The following is a 19,402-nucleotide window of genomic DNA, read 5'->3' on the forward strand; positions in this document are numbered from 1 at the left end:
CTTTTAGCAGCTGAGAGGTAGAGGATGCTTTACAAAGAAATCCTGTATCAATGATACAAGTAATTGCAACCAACAGCGCTGTCCCTACTCTCCCGAAGTCAAATAATTCATTTACATTCCAAAACTATCTATTTTCATAAAAATTATGTATTGATAAAATAAAATATCAAGAACCTGCCTGAAGCATTAGCAAACAACTTAAGAAAATGGAGTTAAAAACCTTTGCAGAAAGTTAGTTTAACTTTTTTAAAACCATGGAGGTAAAGAAAAAAATTAAACTGCACATCAGGTAGTCAATAAAAGTAGGATTTACTTTTCATCAACCCACATAAGCAAATGTCGATCACTGAGCAGAGAATTCATCAAGTCCAAATGAGAGAGAGGCCGGTGTTTAAGAATGACAATCTCAAGAGGAATGATCCAAAACAGCAAGAGAATTCTTTAAATCTCTTAAGTAAAAGACAGATGCCTGCACCACCTCACACCCTCCCCTTGTACTTGTCTCAAGAGACTGGCAATACATTTGTACTCTTCAAAGTTCCAGCAGTCATAAAACAGCTTTGTTTTAGTTGCATGACTTGGTTTCAACTCGTGTATCACGGATTCCATTCAAATTCACTGTCCTTTCTCTACCTGGGGTGGAGGTGCAGGTTTGCCATTAGGAGCCATCTGGAAAGGGGCAGCCTGGCCTGCAGGAGGCAAAGGGGTAGTCTTCAACTTCTTTGTACTAGTTTTGGATGAATGCTCCTCCTCCTCTTCATCAGAATCCTGAAGACCATACTTAGAAAAATGGGAGACCTAAGGAAGAGAAAAGCCCAATAAAATAAATTTTAACATTGTTCTTTTCGGAAGTTTCCACAATATCTGTCCTTGCAATATTGCAGCATTACCCTAAGAAAAAAGAAAGAAAAAAGGGAGAGATAACAAAGAGACAAAGAATTCTGCCTAATGAATTACTGAAGTCTCTAATGATGACACACATTAGAAAAAAAACACATCTTAGAGATGTATCTAAATGCTCATAGGAAGGGATAGAGGACTTGACTCATGTGTCCACAGAGTTTATAACAGTTCATCGCTGCTGAGTTTTAACTAGGTATGTAATTTGGAGCAAATCATGATGCATCCCTACATCCGTTTTCTAATTTATAAAAACAAAGAGAATTTGGATCTCTTCCAACACAAACATTTTATGACTCCAACTACAGTTTAGAAAACTCAGAAATGAGTTAAGTGACTATACCTTAAATACCCAAGAACCAGTTTCAGGCCGGTACTCTTTAAACTGAGCTCCCTGTTTCCTTGAAACTGCTTCCAATCTCCCTTCATAGTTGATATCAGCAAGGCGATCTGGGCTCTTTATTAAACAACGAGATGTTTTATCTGTTGGCCAAACTCCATCCAATGTAACTTCAGCCTTCCTGTAAAGTATAACCAAGTAAAGTGTAAATGCATCATATTTTAATACCAGAAAGCCAACTAACACATATATAATATAAATAGCAAATAAAGGTAGCTATGTTACCTTGGAATTATTGTGCACCTGTCTCATAAACTTGAGTCTTGCCTCCCATGTTATATAAGCTTAAGAGCAAGGAGTCATCCACATATAGCTGAACTTGATCTGATTCTAGAGTCAGACTGCATTTATTTCAAATTACCGCAGTATATCAATTATTTCCAATCTAATTTTAATAACTCTTAAGCTAGGAATCCTTGACTAAGCTGTTTAGGTCACAGGCTTGTGGTAAGATCCAAATCTTAGTGTAGGTCTTATAGTGATACCATGCTTCCAATAGTAATAAAAACAGCTACTACCATTTAATAAGAACAAATGTTTACAGAACGAAGTATCAGAAACATCACAGTATGGATCATTAAATAATGAGTATGAAGATGACTGCAATTGTGGTAGTGTACCACTCTAATATCAATAACAGTGTTCAAGTGGTGTGTCCTATTCATTTTGCATGCCTCACATCTAGTACAGTGACTAGCACATAATAGGTGTTTTTTTCACAACTATTTTTCATTGTGAGAAAAAGGTATAATATGGAATTTATTATCTTACCCATTTCTACTGTACATTTTTGTACTGTTAAGGATATCCATATTGTTATATAACCAATCAGCAGAACTTTTTCATCTTACAAAACTGAAATTCTATTCCCATTAAACAACTACTCCCCATTTTCCCCTTCCCTCAGCCCACCACTCTACTTTGTTTCTATTTTGTGACTTATGCAGATACCTCATAAGTGGAATCATATAGTATTTGTCTTTTTGTGACTGGCTTATTTCACTTAGCATAATCTCCTCAAGGTTCATCCATGCATCTGTCAGAATTTCCTTCCTTTCTAAGGCTGAAAATATTCCGTTGTATGTATATACCACATTTTGTTTATCCATTCACTCACCAACGTATAGTTGGGTTGCTTGTACCTACTGGCTATTGTGAATGGTGCTGCAAGCAACACGGGTGTGCAAATATTTCTCGAGATTCTATTTTCAATTCTTTTGGCTATATACCCAGAAGTAGAACTGCTGGATCATACAGTAATTCTACTTTTAATTTTTTCAAGAACCCCATACTGTTTTCCATAGCAGCTATATCACTATACGTTCCCACCAATAGTACACAAATGTTTGAATTCCTTCATATCCTTGCCAACATGTGTTAATTTCATTTTTTTTAAAATAGTAACTATCCTAATAGGTGTGGTATTTCATTGTGGTTTTGATTTGCATTTCGCTAATGATTACGATGCTGGGCATCTATTCATGTGCTTATTGGCCATTTGTATATCATCTTTGGAGAATCGTCTACTGAAATCCTTTGCCAATTTTTAATTTTTGTTACTATTTTTGTTGTTACATTGTAGAAATTCTTTATATTCTGGTTATTAACCCCTTATCAGATATATGATTAGCAAGTATTTTCTCTCCCTTTGTAGGTTACCTTTTCACTCATTTTGTCTTTTGCTGTGCAGAAGGTTTTCAGTTTGATGTAGCACCACTTGTCTATTTTTCCTTTTGTTGGTTATATTTTTTGGTGTCCTATCCAAGAAATCACTGCCAAATCTAATGTTATGAAACTTTTCCTCATGTGTTCTTCTAAAAGTTTTATGGTTTTAGATCTTACAGTTAAGTATTTGATCCATTTTGAATTAATTTTTGTATAGTAAAGTGTAATGGTATAAAGTAAGGGTTTAACTTAATTCTCCTGCATGTGGATATCCAGTTTCCCCACCACCATGTTGAAGTGACTGTCATCTCCCCACTGACTGATCTTTACTCTCTTGTTGAAAATGATTTGACCATGTATGTGAGGTTTTATTTCTGTGCTCTATATTCTATTCCATTGGCATTTATGTCGTCATGCCAGCATCACATTTCTGTTTATTGTAGCTTCCTAATAAGTTTTGAAATTGGGAAGTATGAGACCTCCAAATTGTTCTTTTTCAACATTGTTTGGCTTTTCAGGGTCCCTGGCTTCTATATGAATTTTAGGATAGATTTTTCTAAGGCTACAAAACATGCCACTAGGATTTTGATAGGGATTGCATTAAATTTGTACATCACTTTGGGTAGTATTGACATTTTAAAAACATTAAGTTTTCAAACACATAAACATGATTTGTTTATTTATCTGTGTCCTCTTTAATTTGTTTCAGCAATATTTCACAGTTTGCAGTATACAAGTTATTCACCTCCTTGGTTAACTTTATTCCTATGTATTTTATTATTTTTGATGCTACTGTAAATAGGAATTGTTTTCTTAATTTTCTTTTCAGATTGTTCATAGTGTATAGAAATGCCCCTGATTTTTATATGTTGATGTTGTATCCTGTAACTCTCCTGAATTTGTTTGTAAGTATTAACAAGTTCTTTGTGGAATCTTTACTGTTTTCTACATACACAATCATGTCATCTAAGAATAAAGAAAATTTTACTTCTTCTTTTCAAAATTGTATGCCTTTTATTTCTTGTTCTTTTCTAACTGCTCTGACTATAACTTGCATTGGCATGTTTAAGAGAAGTGGCAAAAGCAGGCATCCTTCTGTTGTCTTAAAGTAAAAGCTTTCAGTGTTTCAACATGTTAACTGTGGGTTTTTTCAGATTTGGCCTTTATTATGTTGAGACAGTTTCCTTCTATCCCTAGTGTGTTGAATGTTTCTAATTAAAAAGGGGCATGGAATTTTGCCAAATGCTTTTTATGCATCAATTATGATGATCACGTGTTATTATAACATTTTTTCTTTATCCTGTTAAAGTAGTGTATTACATGGATTGATTTTCATATGTTGAACAATCCTTGCATTCCAGAATAAATCTCATTTGATCATGATGTGCAATCCTTTCAATGTGCTATGAAATTCTGTTTGCTAGGGTTTTAGTGATGATTTTCACATTAACATATTCATTAAGTACATTGGTCTGTAGTTTTTTTTACTCATAGTGTCTTTGACTGGCTTTAGAATCAGGGTAATGCTTGCCTCAAAAAGAGAATTTTGAAGTGTTCCCCTCTCTGCAATTTTTTGGAAGAGTTTGAAGAAGACTAGTGTTAATTCTCCTTTAAATGTTTGAGAGAATTCACCAGTGAAGCTATCTGGTCCTAGGCTTTTTTTTGTTGGAAGGTATTTGATTGCTAACTCAATCTGGTTACTAGGTCTACTCAGACTTTCCATTTCTTCATGATTCAGGCTTGGTAGGTTATAAAGATAAACAATTTTAACTACGGCCCTTTCACCTGCCTGAAGACATATTAAAAGCTAGAATCTCACACTAAAATAATGAGAGAATTAAGTATGGCTACAACAGAAACAGGAAACACTCAAAATACTATTAAAAAGAGTTTTTGGAGGCTGGGCGCGGTGGCTCACGCCTGTAATCCTAGCACTCTGGGAGGCCGAGGTGGGCGGATCGTTTGAGCTCAGGAGTTCGAGACCAGCCTGAGCAAGAGCGAGACCCCATCTCTACTAAAAATAGAAAGAAATTATATGGACAGCTAAAAATATATATAGAAAAAATTAGCCGGGCATGGTGGCACATGCCTGTAGTCCCAGCTACTCGGGAGGCTGAGACAGGAGGATCGCTTGAGCTCAGGAGTTTGAGGTTGCTGTGAGCTAGGCTGACACCACGGCACTCACTCTAGCCTGGGCAACAGAGTGAGACTCTGTCTCAAAAAAAAAAAAAAAAAAAGAGTTTTTGGAACAAGCAGTTGAACCTAATAATATTGGGAGAAAAAAGTGAGTTCCAAAGTCATAGTGAAGCATTTCTTTATGATTTATACCTTTAAGAGAAAGTAGAGAATCAATAATTATACTCTACAATAAGTCAGAAAAGCAAGTTGTGGAAATACATGTACATAAATTCATACCTATTTAGTCCTTCACCAACAGGTGGTTTTTGGTTATCATCTAAGTAGACAATCACTTCTTTCCTTCGGATATGCACAATATCATCCAAATTTAGATTAGTCAAATTCACATCTCCTTCAAAGTAGATTGAACCATAACCTGAAAATGAGAGCAAATGGTTAAAAATTCATTCTGTATGAAGTCAAATATCTATAATGATGCTATACATACAACCCTTAGAACCTAGCCTTCCATGAGTTAAAATGTCTGAGGCCTTTTCTAATACAATAGAGCAAGACGAGATTTTTGCTCCAAGAAAAGTATCTGTAATAACTTAATATGAAATTGAACCTATGTATTACACTTCTCTTGTAAATTATTCAATTTTCTCACTTAGTATTTCTTGGTATTTCTAGTATTTTCTTTAATTGTGGGAAATTGCAATGACCCAAATATTTATCAACACCAAATAGGTGTACCTAAGCCCAAAGAACGTTATATGAGTCTTGCTTTGTTACTTGCCAAAGTATCCACTGTTCAGGCTAGGGTGGGCCCAAACGTAGGCAAAAACAACTCAGCTATCAAGAGCTTCCCTTCATTACAAAAACAAGGTACAAATATCTGCTTTATAGACTTTCTCCTAAACTCACACTTACCTTTACGACCAATAGTGAAGTCAGAGACAATGCACTCTCCTTTTTCATTGGTAATTTTAGCAAGGTCATCCATAGATGGAATTGTGTAGTAACCAACCTTAGTGAGAACAATGCCTGTGACCAAAAAAATTAGAAACTACTAATTAATAACTATTATTTATTAATTTTACTAATAAAAATAGAAACTATACAATGCATCATAGTAGAAAAGAGAACAAATTATCCTGTGGTAGAGAAATTCTCAGTAATATATCATATTTCACTCTTTTCTTAAAAATTTTCTATGAAATTAGTATTTAAAAAATTACCTGAAATAATCAGTAACTAAGTTATTATATAAAATGAGAAAATATATAATAATAAATAATATTTATAAACTGGTATTCTTTGGGGTTTTTTTTTTTTTTTTGAGACAGAGTCTCGCTCTGTTGTCTGGGCTAGAGTGCCATAGTGTCAGCCTAGCTCACAGCAGCCTCAAACTTCTGGGCTCAAGCTATCTTATCCTTTTGCCTAAGGCTCCTGAGCAGCTGGGACTACAGGTGCACAACACCACACCCAGCTGATTTTTTTCTATTTTTAGTAGAGACAGGGTCTCACAATTACTCAGGCTTGTCTTGAACTCCTGAGCTCAAGCAATCCTCCCACCTCAGCCTCCCAGAGTGCTAGGATTACAGGTGTGAGCCACCACGCCTGGCCCCAAACTGGTTTTCTAACAAACACTATTTCCAGGAGTAACTATGTGTTTTGCTTTTTCTCTAAAAGCTTCATAGTCAAATAAGTTTGAGGAACATACATATTATAGCATATCATAGACTCTAAAAGCTTGCAATATAATGAAGTCTATTAAACTTTTCTTAACTTAGTGTTTTCCAGAATTAACCACGGAACACATTTTTAAAAAGACACCCATTAACATCCTGTGCTATAAAAGGCATTCCATAAAGTACTCTGGGAAAGACTTACTTAATTCACTTTTCCTTTTATTTTATTATACACAAGTATACCAAAACCCAAGGTGGAAATAACTTGCCTTGGTTTGCAATGTTATTTAGTGGTAGAAGTGGAGATAAACCTAAACCCAATATTTTATTTTATAGCCTCTCATAAACTTCTTGCATCTCTCAAGTTTATATTCCCAAATAGAGAGCTAAAATAAAAAAGAAAAATTTGCACGAGAAAAGTCCCATATAAAAATGGAAACTTACAGCCCTGCACTTAGTGTTACTAAGAAAAGCATCAAATATGTAGATTTTGGGGATACCTAAGTGATATCTGATGGCCAAAGGAAAAGAAATACTAAAGTGGAAAAGGGTCTCAGCATACATTCATCCAAAAGTAAAGACAAAAAGTGACAAGACAAAAAAACAAAAAACAAAAAAAGAACTCAACAAATATAGTGGAACACATTGGTATGCTTATTCTAATCACTCCTTCTCTCATTTGTAATTAAATTATCAGGTTGACTTGCTCTCTGAGAGAAAAGTATTTAACTGACAACATATCAAACTCCAAGTTCCTACAATGCCCACTTTTATACTTGCTTTTTCACTGGCCAGGTTTAGAGGGCCATTTGAGTTCCCCTGGCAAGGGAGCTATAAACTGAGTGGAAGCAAACAAGGTCAGTGAGAAAACACAAACAATATAAAACTTATTGACTGAGTATTTGAAAAAAAGATGTAGTACCATAATAAGTTCATGTAGATACACATGTACACATACACACAAATATAGATACGTTACTTGCAATTTTTAATGTGAAAGTACAAAGTTTCTTTAGGGTATCAAGTGGGCAGAAGATACATATGAAGGCAATTAGATAACTAGATATAGAATAATTTTACAAAGACTTCAAGAAGGACTGTAAAACCACCCAAATGGGCCGGGCACACTGGCTCACACCTGTAATCCTGGCAATTTGGGTGGCAGACGGGGGAGGATTGCTTAAGGCCAGGAGTTCAACACCAGCATAAGCAACATAGAGAGACTTTGTCTCTACAAAAAACTTAAAAAATTAGCCAGGTGTGTTGGTGCGTGCTTGTAATCCCAGCTACTCAGGAGGCTGAGGTGGGAGGATCATTTAAGCCCAGAAGTTTGAGGCTGCAGTGAGCTATGATTGGGCCACCGTGCTCCAGCCTGGGTGACAGAGCAAGACCCTCTCTCTAAAAAAAAAAAAAAAATCAAACAAAAACAAAATAAATCAAAACAAAAAAAGCAATCCAAATGTTCATTAATAAGGAGAATGGATAAACAAAATGTGGCATATTTCCATAATGGAATACTACATAGCAATAAAAAGAACCAACTGTTAATATATACAACATGGATAAAATCTCATAAAAATTATATTGAATCACAAACAGTATATATAGTATAATTCTATTTATATGAAGTTTAAGAACAGGCTAAAGTAATCTATGTGGCAGAAACCAGGAGTGTGGTTAACTTCTGGAAATGGGGACAAAAAGGGACTTTCCAGGGTGAAAGAAATGTTCCTTATCTTGATTGGAGGGTTGGATACCTGAATATAATATATATGTGTCAAAATTAATCAAAATGAACACCTAAGATCTATGAACTTCATTGCATATAAATTTTACCTTGGTAAAAAAAAAAAAAAAAAAAAGTAATGACATTTACCAAAACTCAAATGAGATGTTATGTCAACACAGAAAAAAAGCAAAAGATCGAGACACTCCAGTTTTGTAATTTATATTACTTAATGGATTAGTTTTTGTTGTGGGAGGTGGGGGGGAAGCACAAAACTGAGGTGATAACCACAGCAACAGCCACCATTTTGAAGGGCTATAAATGTCAGGCATTGTGGTTCATATACGTAATGTAACTCAAATCCCAATAACCTTATAAAGCAGGAAATAATTATTACTCTCATTTTAATTAACAAACTAGTAAGCAATTTATCTGAGTTTAAAAAGCTAGGAAAAGTTATCATGATAATCTCTTTGGCTATAAAATTTGGGCTCTTTAAACTACACCAGGATAATTAAAGGCTTTTATCCATTTTACCTACTTCAAAGATTAAAAAACTATGTGAATAGTTTAAAACATAACTAAAAAGTGTTTAAATATTAACCTCTACAAAATACAATAAAAACATTTAGAAGTTCACATAGCTGATTTCCAATATGTTGAAAATCTGTGACAAACAAGTGACATCTCAAGAGATTAACCATGTATCAATCTGAATCTGACCTGCTGGATGCATATGGTAAGAATTATTTTCTATTTCCTCTCGGTCATCTTGCAGTGACTCATCATGGAAAGAGGTTTCTTCACTGCTTCCTTCCAGCCCATTTCGCAAAGCAGCACGCATGTTTAATGCAACAATGGTATCATCCACACTGTTGCTGCTGTTGTGTTTATTTCCCGCACTTTCCGGAGTTTGAGGAATGGGTTTGGCAATAGGATTAGTATAAAAACGTGACACAAGAGAATCATCATCTCCATCCTGATGATGATTCTCATCAACAGGTTTGCTCAGGAAACTAAATCTGAAAAGGAAGAAAAAAAAAAAACCCACAAATATCTTAGCCCTTTTTAGTAGTAATAACAATGATAAAAGTTAACCCTTACTGATCTTTTACTAAGTGTCTGGCACTGTTCTGGATAGTTCCATGTATTAAAAATTGACTTAATACTTACAGTAATCTTGTGAAATAGGTTATAATTATTGTCTCTATTTTATAGAAAAGGAAACTGAGGCATAGAAAAATAACTCGCCCAAGGCCGGCCAAGGTGGCTCATGCCTATAATCCTAGCACTCTGGGAGGCTGAGGTGGGAGGATCGTTTGAGTTCAGGAGTTCGAGACCAGCCTGAGCAAGAGTGAGACCCTGTCTCTACTAAAAATAGAAAGAAATTAGCTGAACACCTAAAACTATATAGAAAAAATTAGCCGGGCATGGTGGCACATGCCTGTAGTCCCAGCTACTCGGGAGGCTGAGGCAGTAGGATTGCTTGAGCCCAGGAGTCTGAGGTTGCTGTGAGCTAGGCTGACACCATGGCACTCTAGCCCAGGCAACAGAGTAAGACTCTATCTCCCAAATAAAATAAAATAACTTGCCCAACATCAAAACATCATTTAAGTACTAAAGTCAAGATTTTAACACAAAGGTGTAACTCTAGCTTCCGCACCTTTAACTGCTACTTTCACAAAGGAATAGAACTGAGCATCTCAACTTTGGTTTTTTTAAAAAAAGTATGTTCTACTATGTGGGATTATTGATATGCTTGGTGGTTAATAATAAGATTTAAAAATGTAAAAAATTGGCCGGGCGCGGTGGCTCACGCCTGTAATCCTAGCACTCTGGGAGGCTGAGGTGGGCGGATCGTTTGAGCTCAGGAGTTCGAGACCAGCCTGAGCAAGAGCGAGACCCCACCTCTACTAAAAATAGAAAGAAATTATATGGACAGCTAAAAATATATATAGAAAAAATTAGCCGGGCATGGTGGCGCATGCCTGTAGTCCCAGCTACTCGGGAGGCTGAGACAGGAGGATCGCTTGAGCTCAGGAGTTTGAGGTTGCTGTGAGCTAGGCTGACGTCACGGCACTCACTCTAGCCTGGGCAACAGGGTGAGACTCTGTCTCAAAAAAAAAAAAAAAAAAAAAAAAAAAAAAAAGTAAAAAATTTTAGATTTTTAAAACTGCAATCTCCAAGGTATTAGAGAATGCTTTGTTAATGAAAAAAATCAAACCAGAATTTTTTCGAAACAGAAAAATACAGGAGTGTCAATATGTATATACAAGGATTTGTTACTGATGCATCATTTTGAATAGAACAATACCAAATAATCTGGATGCCCACGAACAGAGCACTGGTTGAGTCATCTTACATTCACAATGACTATGCAATCATCGCTAAAAAAGAGGCAGGCTGGGCACAGTGGTTCTCGCCTATACTCCTAGCACTTTGGGTTGCTGGGGTGAGAGGGTTGCTTGAGGCCAGGAGTCTTGCTCTGGACAATAGAGCAAGACTTCATCTCTAAAAAAAAAATTTTTTTCATTAGCAGGGCATTGTGGGATGTGCCTGGAGTCTCAGCTACTTGGGAGGCTGAGGCACGGGGATCATGTCAGCCCAGGAGTTTGACGTTGCAGAGAGCTATGATGACATCACTGCGTTTTAGCCTGGTCAATAGTGCAAGATCATGTCTCAAAAATAAACACATGATTTTCAATAGAAACTATGGAAGCCAGAAGACAATGATTTAACATCCTTAAAGAGATGAAAGAAAAATATGCCAACCTAGAATTTTATACCAAGTAAAAATATACTCAAAAGTTAAGTGAAAATAAATATATTTTCAGACAAAAAAAAAATACATGAAAGAGGCAGGTATATTCATAAAGATATGGAAAGGCATTTATAATAAAAGAAAATAATCATGTTACAAAATATATCATTCATGCATAATTTTTACAGTGTATCAGTGTATCTATACGAGTATGATTATAAATAAATTCCTAATGTTAAAAAATGTATACCAAAATATTAACAATTAGTATATACACTTTTGCATCATCCTTTATATAATCTATACTGACTTTTTTTGTTTATTACAATGAGTATTTATTACTTTAATAATCATCACAGACAAAATATCCCTCATTTTAAAGGGTGTCAAATGCATGCTAGCCACGTCCAAAACAATATATTATACATGGATACCAAAATAGTTCTGCAGAACTGAGTCAGAACTCCAATAATTTTAAGGTCAAAAGAACTCAATAAGGAAAATGTGATTTGATTTCTAAGTGCTCATAAGCTGCAATATTTCTATGTAACATTCATCAAACTTTATAAATTTTCATAAAATTCTAACCTCAGAATCTCTTCAAAATAGTAGGGCTCTCTACTAAGAGCAACTAAAAATAGAATTCAGTTTACCTCTCTCCATTTTCTGGATATTCAGATGGTGAGGCTAGATCTTCTGAATCACGATTAACAGGAGAAAAGAGATTGCTATTATTAAGGTTCTTCAAAACCAACTTCTTAATGCTCTTTCTATAAAGACCAAAAGAAAAAAATAACTCAGGCATACAGTTATGTCACAGACATATCTTAAAAACTGAAGTCCAGAAGTACACTTCTGCTCAACTTTTGTGTACCTAAAAATGACTTAAGAAGTTTCATTTATAAATTCTTCCTAGAAGTTTATAACCAGGACATAAGGCCTGAAAAATATTACACTCTGCTGTTTGAAAGAATAAAGCTAAACACATTCAAATCAAAGCGGGAAATCTGGGCTGGGTGTGATGGCTCACATTTGTAATCTCACCACTTTGGGAGGCTGAGGCAGGAGGACTGCTTGAGGCTAGGAGTTTTGAGACCAACCTGGGCAAAAGATGAGACTCTGTCTCTTAACTTAAAAAACAAAACAAACAAACAAAAAACAAGAAATCCCCTTGAAAATCCTTCTCCTCTGAACCCCTTGGGCACTTTATCCAGGGGCTTAGTTCACTCCACACTATGTTTGTATTTGAATTATTTCTATGTAAGTCTTTCTCTGTAACTGCTTTCTCTCTCTTCCCATCTTAGTTTAAATAAATACTTTCTCTTTTTTTTGGCAGGCAGGATTTATTAATATGATTGCTTCTTCCATAGAATTCAGCATGCTATCTTGAATAAAACAGGTCATTTAGTTGTTGACTAAATGAGAAAGATTTTACTAATTTTTACTTTTAAATTTTTTTTGGAGACAAGAGTCTCACTCTGTCGCCCTGGCTAGAGTGCAGTAGCATCATCACAGCTGATAGCAACCTCAAACTCCTGGGTTCAAGTGATCCTCCTGCCTCAGCCTCCCAACTAGCTGGGACTACAGGCACACAACCACCACACCCGGCTAATTTTTTTTATTTTTAGTAGAGATGTGGTCTTGCTCTCGTTCAGGGTGGTCTCAAACTCCAGAGCTCAAATGATCCACCCACCTTGGCCACCCAGAGTGCTAGGATTATAGGTGTAAGCCTCCTCACCTAGCTGAGAAAGATTTTTTTTTAAAGATGACAAGAAAGTAAGGGAGTAAAAAACTCAGATATTCGGAAGAGGGGTGGAGATGGATATATTCACACCTAATGGGTGCGGTGTGCACTGTCTTGGGGATGGACACACTTAAAGCTCTGACTCCGGCGGGGCAAAGGCAACATATATGTACCCTAAACATTTGTACCCCTGTAATATGCTGAAATAAAAAATAAATAAAAATAAACTCAGATATCTAATGATGCAAATGATCACAAATACCTAAAAGTTCAGGATTCTGTACAGTAGGATTACTTAAGGCAAGAACCTCTTACGGTACACAAGCTTCAAGCAGAAGAACCATGTAGAAGAGATCTTAATAAACCTCCACTTAAAAACTCACTGGCCGGGAGCAGTGGCTCATGCCTGTAATCCTAGCACTCTGGGAGGTCGAGGTGGGAGGATGGCTTGAGCTCAGGAGCTCACTGAATTGTATACTTAAAAATGGTTTAAAAATGGTAAATTTTATGTTATGTATGTTCTACCACAATAAAAATTAAAAAGCAAAAAATAACTTAGGTCAATCACAAGTTGATTCAGGAAGACATGTATAAAGGCTGTTAAATATTAAAATGGATAGGAAGCCTGCAGATGTTTTTTCTGTGATACTGTAAGTTAAAGAAAAAAAGAAGCTAAAATACTCAAACAAAATCAGTATGTATACAGAAGTCCTAAATGATTAGCAGACTTAACCTAATTTAAGAGCACCATATCCAGCCACTACAGAGTACATATTCTTTTCAAGTACACAAAGAACATCTACACGCTAACATTATGTTGGGCCATTAAAGCAAGTCTCAAATTTCAAAGGCTTGAAATCAACCATTTTTGCATTAAATCTAGAAATTAATGAAAAGATAACTTAAAAAATAGAGGTAAACTAAAATGGAGACTTATATCTCTAAGTACATACGTTTGAAAGAAGGAAAGCTGAAACCAAAGAACTAAACTCCCATTTAGAAAAAGGAAAGAAAATTAATACCCAAAGGGGGCAGAAGAAACTAGTAAAGATAAAATTAAATATTAATGAAAGTAAAATATATAAACTAAAACATTAATGAAATAGGAAACAATCATAGAATAGAGAACATCAATGTCACTAATCAATTCTTTGACATTACCAATAAAACTGGTAGATATCTGACCAATCTGATAGAGAAGAAGAGATGGTACAATAAAAATCCAACGTCAGGAATGAAAAAGGAGACATCCTTACAGATTCTACTAACATAAAAAAGATGAAGATATTTTTTTTTTTTTTTGAGACAGAGTCTCACTCTGTTGCCCAGGCTAGAGTGAGCGCCGTGGCGTCAGCCTTAGCTCACAGCAACCTCAAACTCCTGAGCTCAAGCGATCCTCCTGTCTCAGCCTCCCGAGCAGCTGGGACCACAGGCATGCACCACCATGCCCGGCTAATTTTTTCTATATATATATTTTAGCTGTCCATATAATTTCTTTCTATTTTTAGTAGAGATGGGGTCTCGCTCTTGCTCAGGCTGGTCTCGAACTCCTGAGCTCAAACGATCCGCCCACCTCGGCCTCCCAGAGTGCTAGGATTACAGGCGTGAGCCACCGCGCCCGGCCAAGATGAAGATATTTTTAAGCAACTTTCCATCAATGTATCTAAAACCTTTAATTAGTTGAACAAACACTATAAAAATAGAACTTGCCAAAAATGACTCAAAATATAAAAAATAGAAAAGCTGAATAATTCTATAACTCTTAAATTGAATCATTCGTTTTTTTAAAAAAATGCCTTCTTAGTAATACTACTTCAGACCCGAATATCCTTAATCAATACCAAACATTTGATGAAAAAAAAATTACCATCTTACACAAAACCTTCCCCAGAAAATAGAAACAGGAAACACTCTCCAATTTGTTTATGAGGTCTATATAACCCTTATACCTAAACTGGGTAGGGACTTTCTAGGAAAGGAACATCAGACCAATCTAACTCATGAACACAGAGAGCAAAAATCCTGGACCAAATTTTACAGATTGAATCCTACAAGCAAGGAAGTTACCAAACACTACTAAGGCCTGTGGAAATGTTTTGGCCGCCAACCTAAAAGGGCTTCTTGCTGGCCAATGGTGGGACAATTTGAACATTACAGAAAAAATAACTGGAAGGGACTAAAACAAGGGGAGGGTAGAGGAGGGATTAAATATTTCACATGAAGAACATACCTACAACTAGAAAACAAGGCACTAAACATGAAACATAAAAATAGTGTCAAGCAAAACTGAAAATGAGTGGGATCAGAAATACTAAGTGAGACAGGTACAAAAAGCAGACACAAGAAGCCAAAGAATAGGGAAGTCCAACAAAACCTAACTTGATAAATACATGATAGATTACCATTCAATTAAGTGATGTTTGAAAAAGAACACTGGGAAATAAAATCATATCTATTTAAAAATATATATGCAAACCAGAAACATATCAAAATATCCTCTCTGTTTGACAAGTTGTCCTATCCATCTTCACCTTGCTAATTGCTACTTGTTTATGAGGTTTCAGTTTAAACAACACATCTTCTGAGCTTTCCTTGATTATTCTATTAGTCTCTCCTCTAGTGGCAAGTTCTACTTCTCTTTGTCTCTTGTCATACTTATGAGTACTGTTTTCCCATAGATTGTGAACTCAATCCAGAGGGACAAATCTTTTTCACAGTGGTATTCTGAATGTCCATCACACTTTGCGCTTAGAAGTCTCTCAACAAATGTTTGACAAACATTGTTGAAGGAATGAATAGAGATATTAAAGAATATTTCCAAATTTTATGATTTAGAATAAAGAATATTACTGGCCGGGCGCGGTGGCTCACGCCTGTAATCCTAGCACTCTGGGAGGCCGAGGTGGGCGGATCGTTTGAGCTCAGGAGTTCGAGACCAGCCTGAGCAAGAGCGAGACCCCATCTCTACTAAAAATAGAAAGAAATTATATGGACAGCTAAAAATACATATAGAAAAAAAAAATTAGCCGGGCATGGTGGTGCATGCCCTGTAGTCCCCAGCTACTTGGGAGGCTGAGACAGGAGGATCGCTTGAGCTCAGGAGTTTGAGGTTGCTGTGAGCTAGGCTGATGCCACGGCACTCACTCTAGCCTGGGCAACAGAGTGAGACTCTGCTCAGAAAAAAAAAAAAAAAAAAAAAATAATAATATTACTGGCTTGCTCTGTAGGATATGTCCCCTGACCAGATGAAAGACAAATGGAAAAAGACTTGGCACCAGCAAGGTTCTCATATACTTGACAATCTACCAAATTCACCTTTCAGAATGAACAGAGTACTGTTCTAGTGCTGGCCATATCGACTAAATCCCTCAGGAATCCTTTACTATCTGTGACATAATATGGCATCGATTTGATGAGCCATAAAGTGGTGATCCAAGGCTTAAATTCAGGAAGAGAATAGAGGCATGTGCCACTTCCTTTAGATAGCTACGTACAGTTAATACTAAATTCTAGATGTTAACAACTCAATACTGAAAAGCTGCAGCAGAAAGTTGAAAGACTTTTGTAATTCCTATACACTCTTATTTCTTGAGCTTCATACATAATCATTATTTTTAAGCCCCTTCCTCCCATAACTGGTTATAGGAGTATAGCTGGGAGATTCTCTATTACTATTTAGCTCCATTTATGCCTCCTAAGATCCGTTCATATGTTCAACATTTATGTATCACTTACTATGTCACAGGAACTGTTCTGGGTATTTTAAATGTCAGAAAAAAATAAAACTCCCTACCTATATAGAGCTTGTCTTCTAGAGGGAGAAAACAAAAATAAAAAGATATAAATTATATATTAGAAGATGAAAAGTGCTGGGATAAAAAGGGAAAAAAGGAGGTAAGAAGGTGGAGAGTGCTAATAAAAGAAAGGACAAGGTTGGGCATGGTGTCTCACACCTGTAATCCTAGCACTCTGGGAGACCCAGGTGGGAGGATCGCTTGCGCTCAGGAGTTTGAGGTTGTAGTGAGCTATGATGATGCCACTGTTCTCTAGCCCAGGCAATAGAGTGAGACCCTGTCTCAAAACAAAAGAAAAAAAAGAAAAGAAATAAAAGAAAGGAATTGAGTCCAGGGCATTTCAATTTAAAGAGCTTGGGAAGAAGAAGAACTAGCAAAGACAACTGACAAGAAGCAATCAGTGAGGCAGGAAGAAAACTCGGAAAGTACAGAGTCCTAGAAGCCAATTAAGAAAGTGAATCAAGGAGGAGGGAAGGGATCAACTATGTAAAATGCTTCTGATACTTTAGGACTGTTGACAGCAACACCACAGAAGTGAAACCAAGGAGGTCATGTGGTATCAACTAGCAAAATGCATATCCCCACCCTAATCCTTTCTATTTGTATAGCGTGCTTGCGCATCCTAAGAACACTGTGAAATTGCCCTGAGAGCTACTGACCTGATGGTTGAACTGGTACATCCAAGCCCCCTTCACATACTCTGTGCAAAACAGTGTGCAAAATACTAGGACAGACATGAAGAATACATAGTCTCTGCCTTCAAAATCATTTACTGATATTCTAAGAAATACGTAAAACTGGACCTTCCCTCTTTTGTGAAGAAGCAGTATGCCATATTTTTAAGGAAAGAAAGGAGCTGTAATGTTTTCAACTTATTAACACTCAAAAAGAACTGAGAACGATGAATTCCCATTTGTTCTCCAAAGCTTAAAAAAAACCCCAAACCTTTTTTCTAATTAGAAAAGCATACGTTGTTTAAAAAAGCCTGTGGTTGTGCATATGTCTGTGTCTGTCTGTCTAGCTATGTACCTAGAAATATAAACAATCCAGAAATGAAATACCCTGATATTTCCTCTCCTGATGTTAAATGATGTTAACAGTTTGGTATATGATTTTCTTCAGGGTTTTTTTTGAAATGCATATATCAACATTCCATGGCATATCTGCTCTAAAGCCTCACTTAAGTATAATTTTCTATGTTTACCAACAATTCTTCCACATACTTCCTTGTATTTTTTCTGTGTAATTATTTTATTATTGGTTCTATGTGTAATTTTTATGTGGTAATGTAAAAGAAATGTTCTTAATCTGTTTAACCATTTTGATTTGTTAAAAAAGGGACTAATTTCTCTAAATAAAAACACATGCATATGTAAACTAGAAGTATATTCATCAAAATATACTTATTATTTATTTATACAAAATATTTATGTTAACTAAGGTTACCCCTGAAGTGATTACCTAGGTCCTTTTTATTCTTCTCTGTGATGTTCCCTACTTTTCAAATTAAAAAAAAAGAAACCAAAGTGCATTACATTTGTAATACATTTAAATAAATAATTATATACATGTTTATTAATATTTTGTATTTATGTTTACAAAAATCAACTCACTTGGGCATGAACGCTCCATTGGCTAGGGATGGTTCATCGTCATCCAGCCCATCAAAGAGATGTGACTTGGCTGTGCCTGTTGTTTGTAATGCCTTTGGTCGGACTCTAGTGGCAGGGCGGGGTGTCAGTTTATAATGGGTAGGTGTAGTAAGAGCCTTCTGGGCTGCTGGATTTGTTGGTTTCAATCTCTGAAAAACAAAAGCAAAGCATCAAGGACAGTTCTAGTTTAACTGAAATGTATGGCATTGGCCTTAAAAATCAGAACACCAGAATTCAAACCTCATTTCTGCTATTCACCCTCTAGATAATTCTTGAACTCTCAGCTCCCATAAAACAAAGATGTTAACGCCCAACTTTGTACAGGATGAGTATCCTTTATCCAAAAATGCTTGGGAACAGATGTGTTTCAGATTTTGGACTTTCAGACTTTGAAATATATGCAATTATACTCACCAGTTAGCATTCCAAATGCAAAAATCCAAAATGCCTCAAATGGGCACTTCCTTTGAGCTCAAGATTTTGGATTTTGGAGGATTCTGGATTTCAGATTTGGGATGCTCAGCAATGTATTTCTCTATAATTGTTTTTTTTTTTTTTTTTTTTTTTCTGAGACAGAGTCTCGCTGTGTTCCCTGGGCTAGAGTGCCGTGGCGTCAGCCTAGCTCACAGCAACCTCAAACTCCCGGGCTCAAGCAATCCTTCTGCCTCAGCCTCCCGAGTAGCTGGGACTACAGGCATGCACCACCATGCCCGGCTAATTTTTTTCTATATATATAATTTTAGCTGTCCAGATCATTTCTTTCTATTTTTTGTAGAGATGGGGTCTCGCTCTTGCTCAGGCTGGTCTCGAACTCCTGAACTCAAACGATCCGCCCACCTCGGCCTCCCAGAGTGCTAGGATTACAGGCGTGAGCCACCACGCCCGGCCTATAATTGATTTTTACTCATCTTTCTAGCCCCCATTTCAACAGATTTCTTTGACATCGTT

The 19,402-nt window shown here is 36.2% G+C and overlaps 1 protein-coding gene across 9 annotated transcripts in view; it reads right to left on the reverse strand.

The window, feature by feature from the left end:
* Nucleotides 1-19,402, reverse strand: part of NUP98 (nucleoporin 98 and 96 precursor) — a 106,760-nt gene that overhangs the window by 41,088 nt on the left and 46,270 nt on the right. For all 9 annotated transcript variants that reach the window (XR_011233698.1, XR_011233699.1, XM_069471078.1 and 6 more), the window contains 7 exons: nucleotides 18,416-18,603; nucleotides 11,918-12,034; nucleotides 9,227-9,525; nucleotides 6,017-6,130; nucleotides 5,381-5,519; nucleotides 1,244-1,421; nucleotides 634-798 (listed from right to left, as the gene is read on the reverse strand). Coding sequence is in view for 7 of the 9 variants with exons in the window: in XM_069471078.1 (XP_069327179.1) it covers nucleotides 634-798; nucleotides 1,244-1,421; nucleotides 5,381-5,519; nucleotides 6,017-6,130; nucleotides 9,227-9,525; nucleotides 11,918-12,034; nucleotides 18,416-18,603 (1,200 nt within the window). In the remaining 2 variants the exon portion in view is untranslated. The remainder of the gene's footprint in view (nucleotides 1-633; nucleotides 799-1,243; nucleotides 1,422-5,380; nucleotides 5,520-6,016; nucleotides 6,131-9,226; nucleotides 9,526-11,917; nucleotides 12,035-18,415; nucleotides 18,604-19,402) is intronic.

The sequence above is a fragment of the Eulemur rufifrons genome, chromosome 6 (assembly GCF_041146395.1).
Source record: "Eulemur rufifrons isolate Redbay chromosome 6, OSU_ERuf_1, whole genome shotgun sequence".
Classification (NCBI taxonomy): Eukaryota; Metazoa; Chordata; class Mammalia; order Primates; family Lemuridae; genus Eulemur; species Eulemur rufifrons.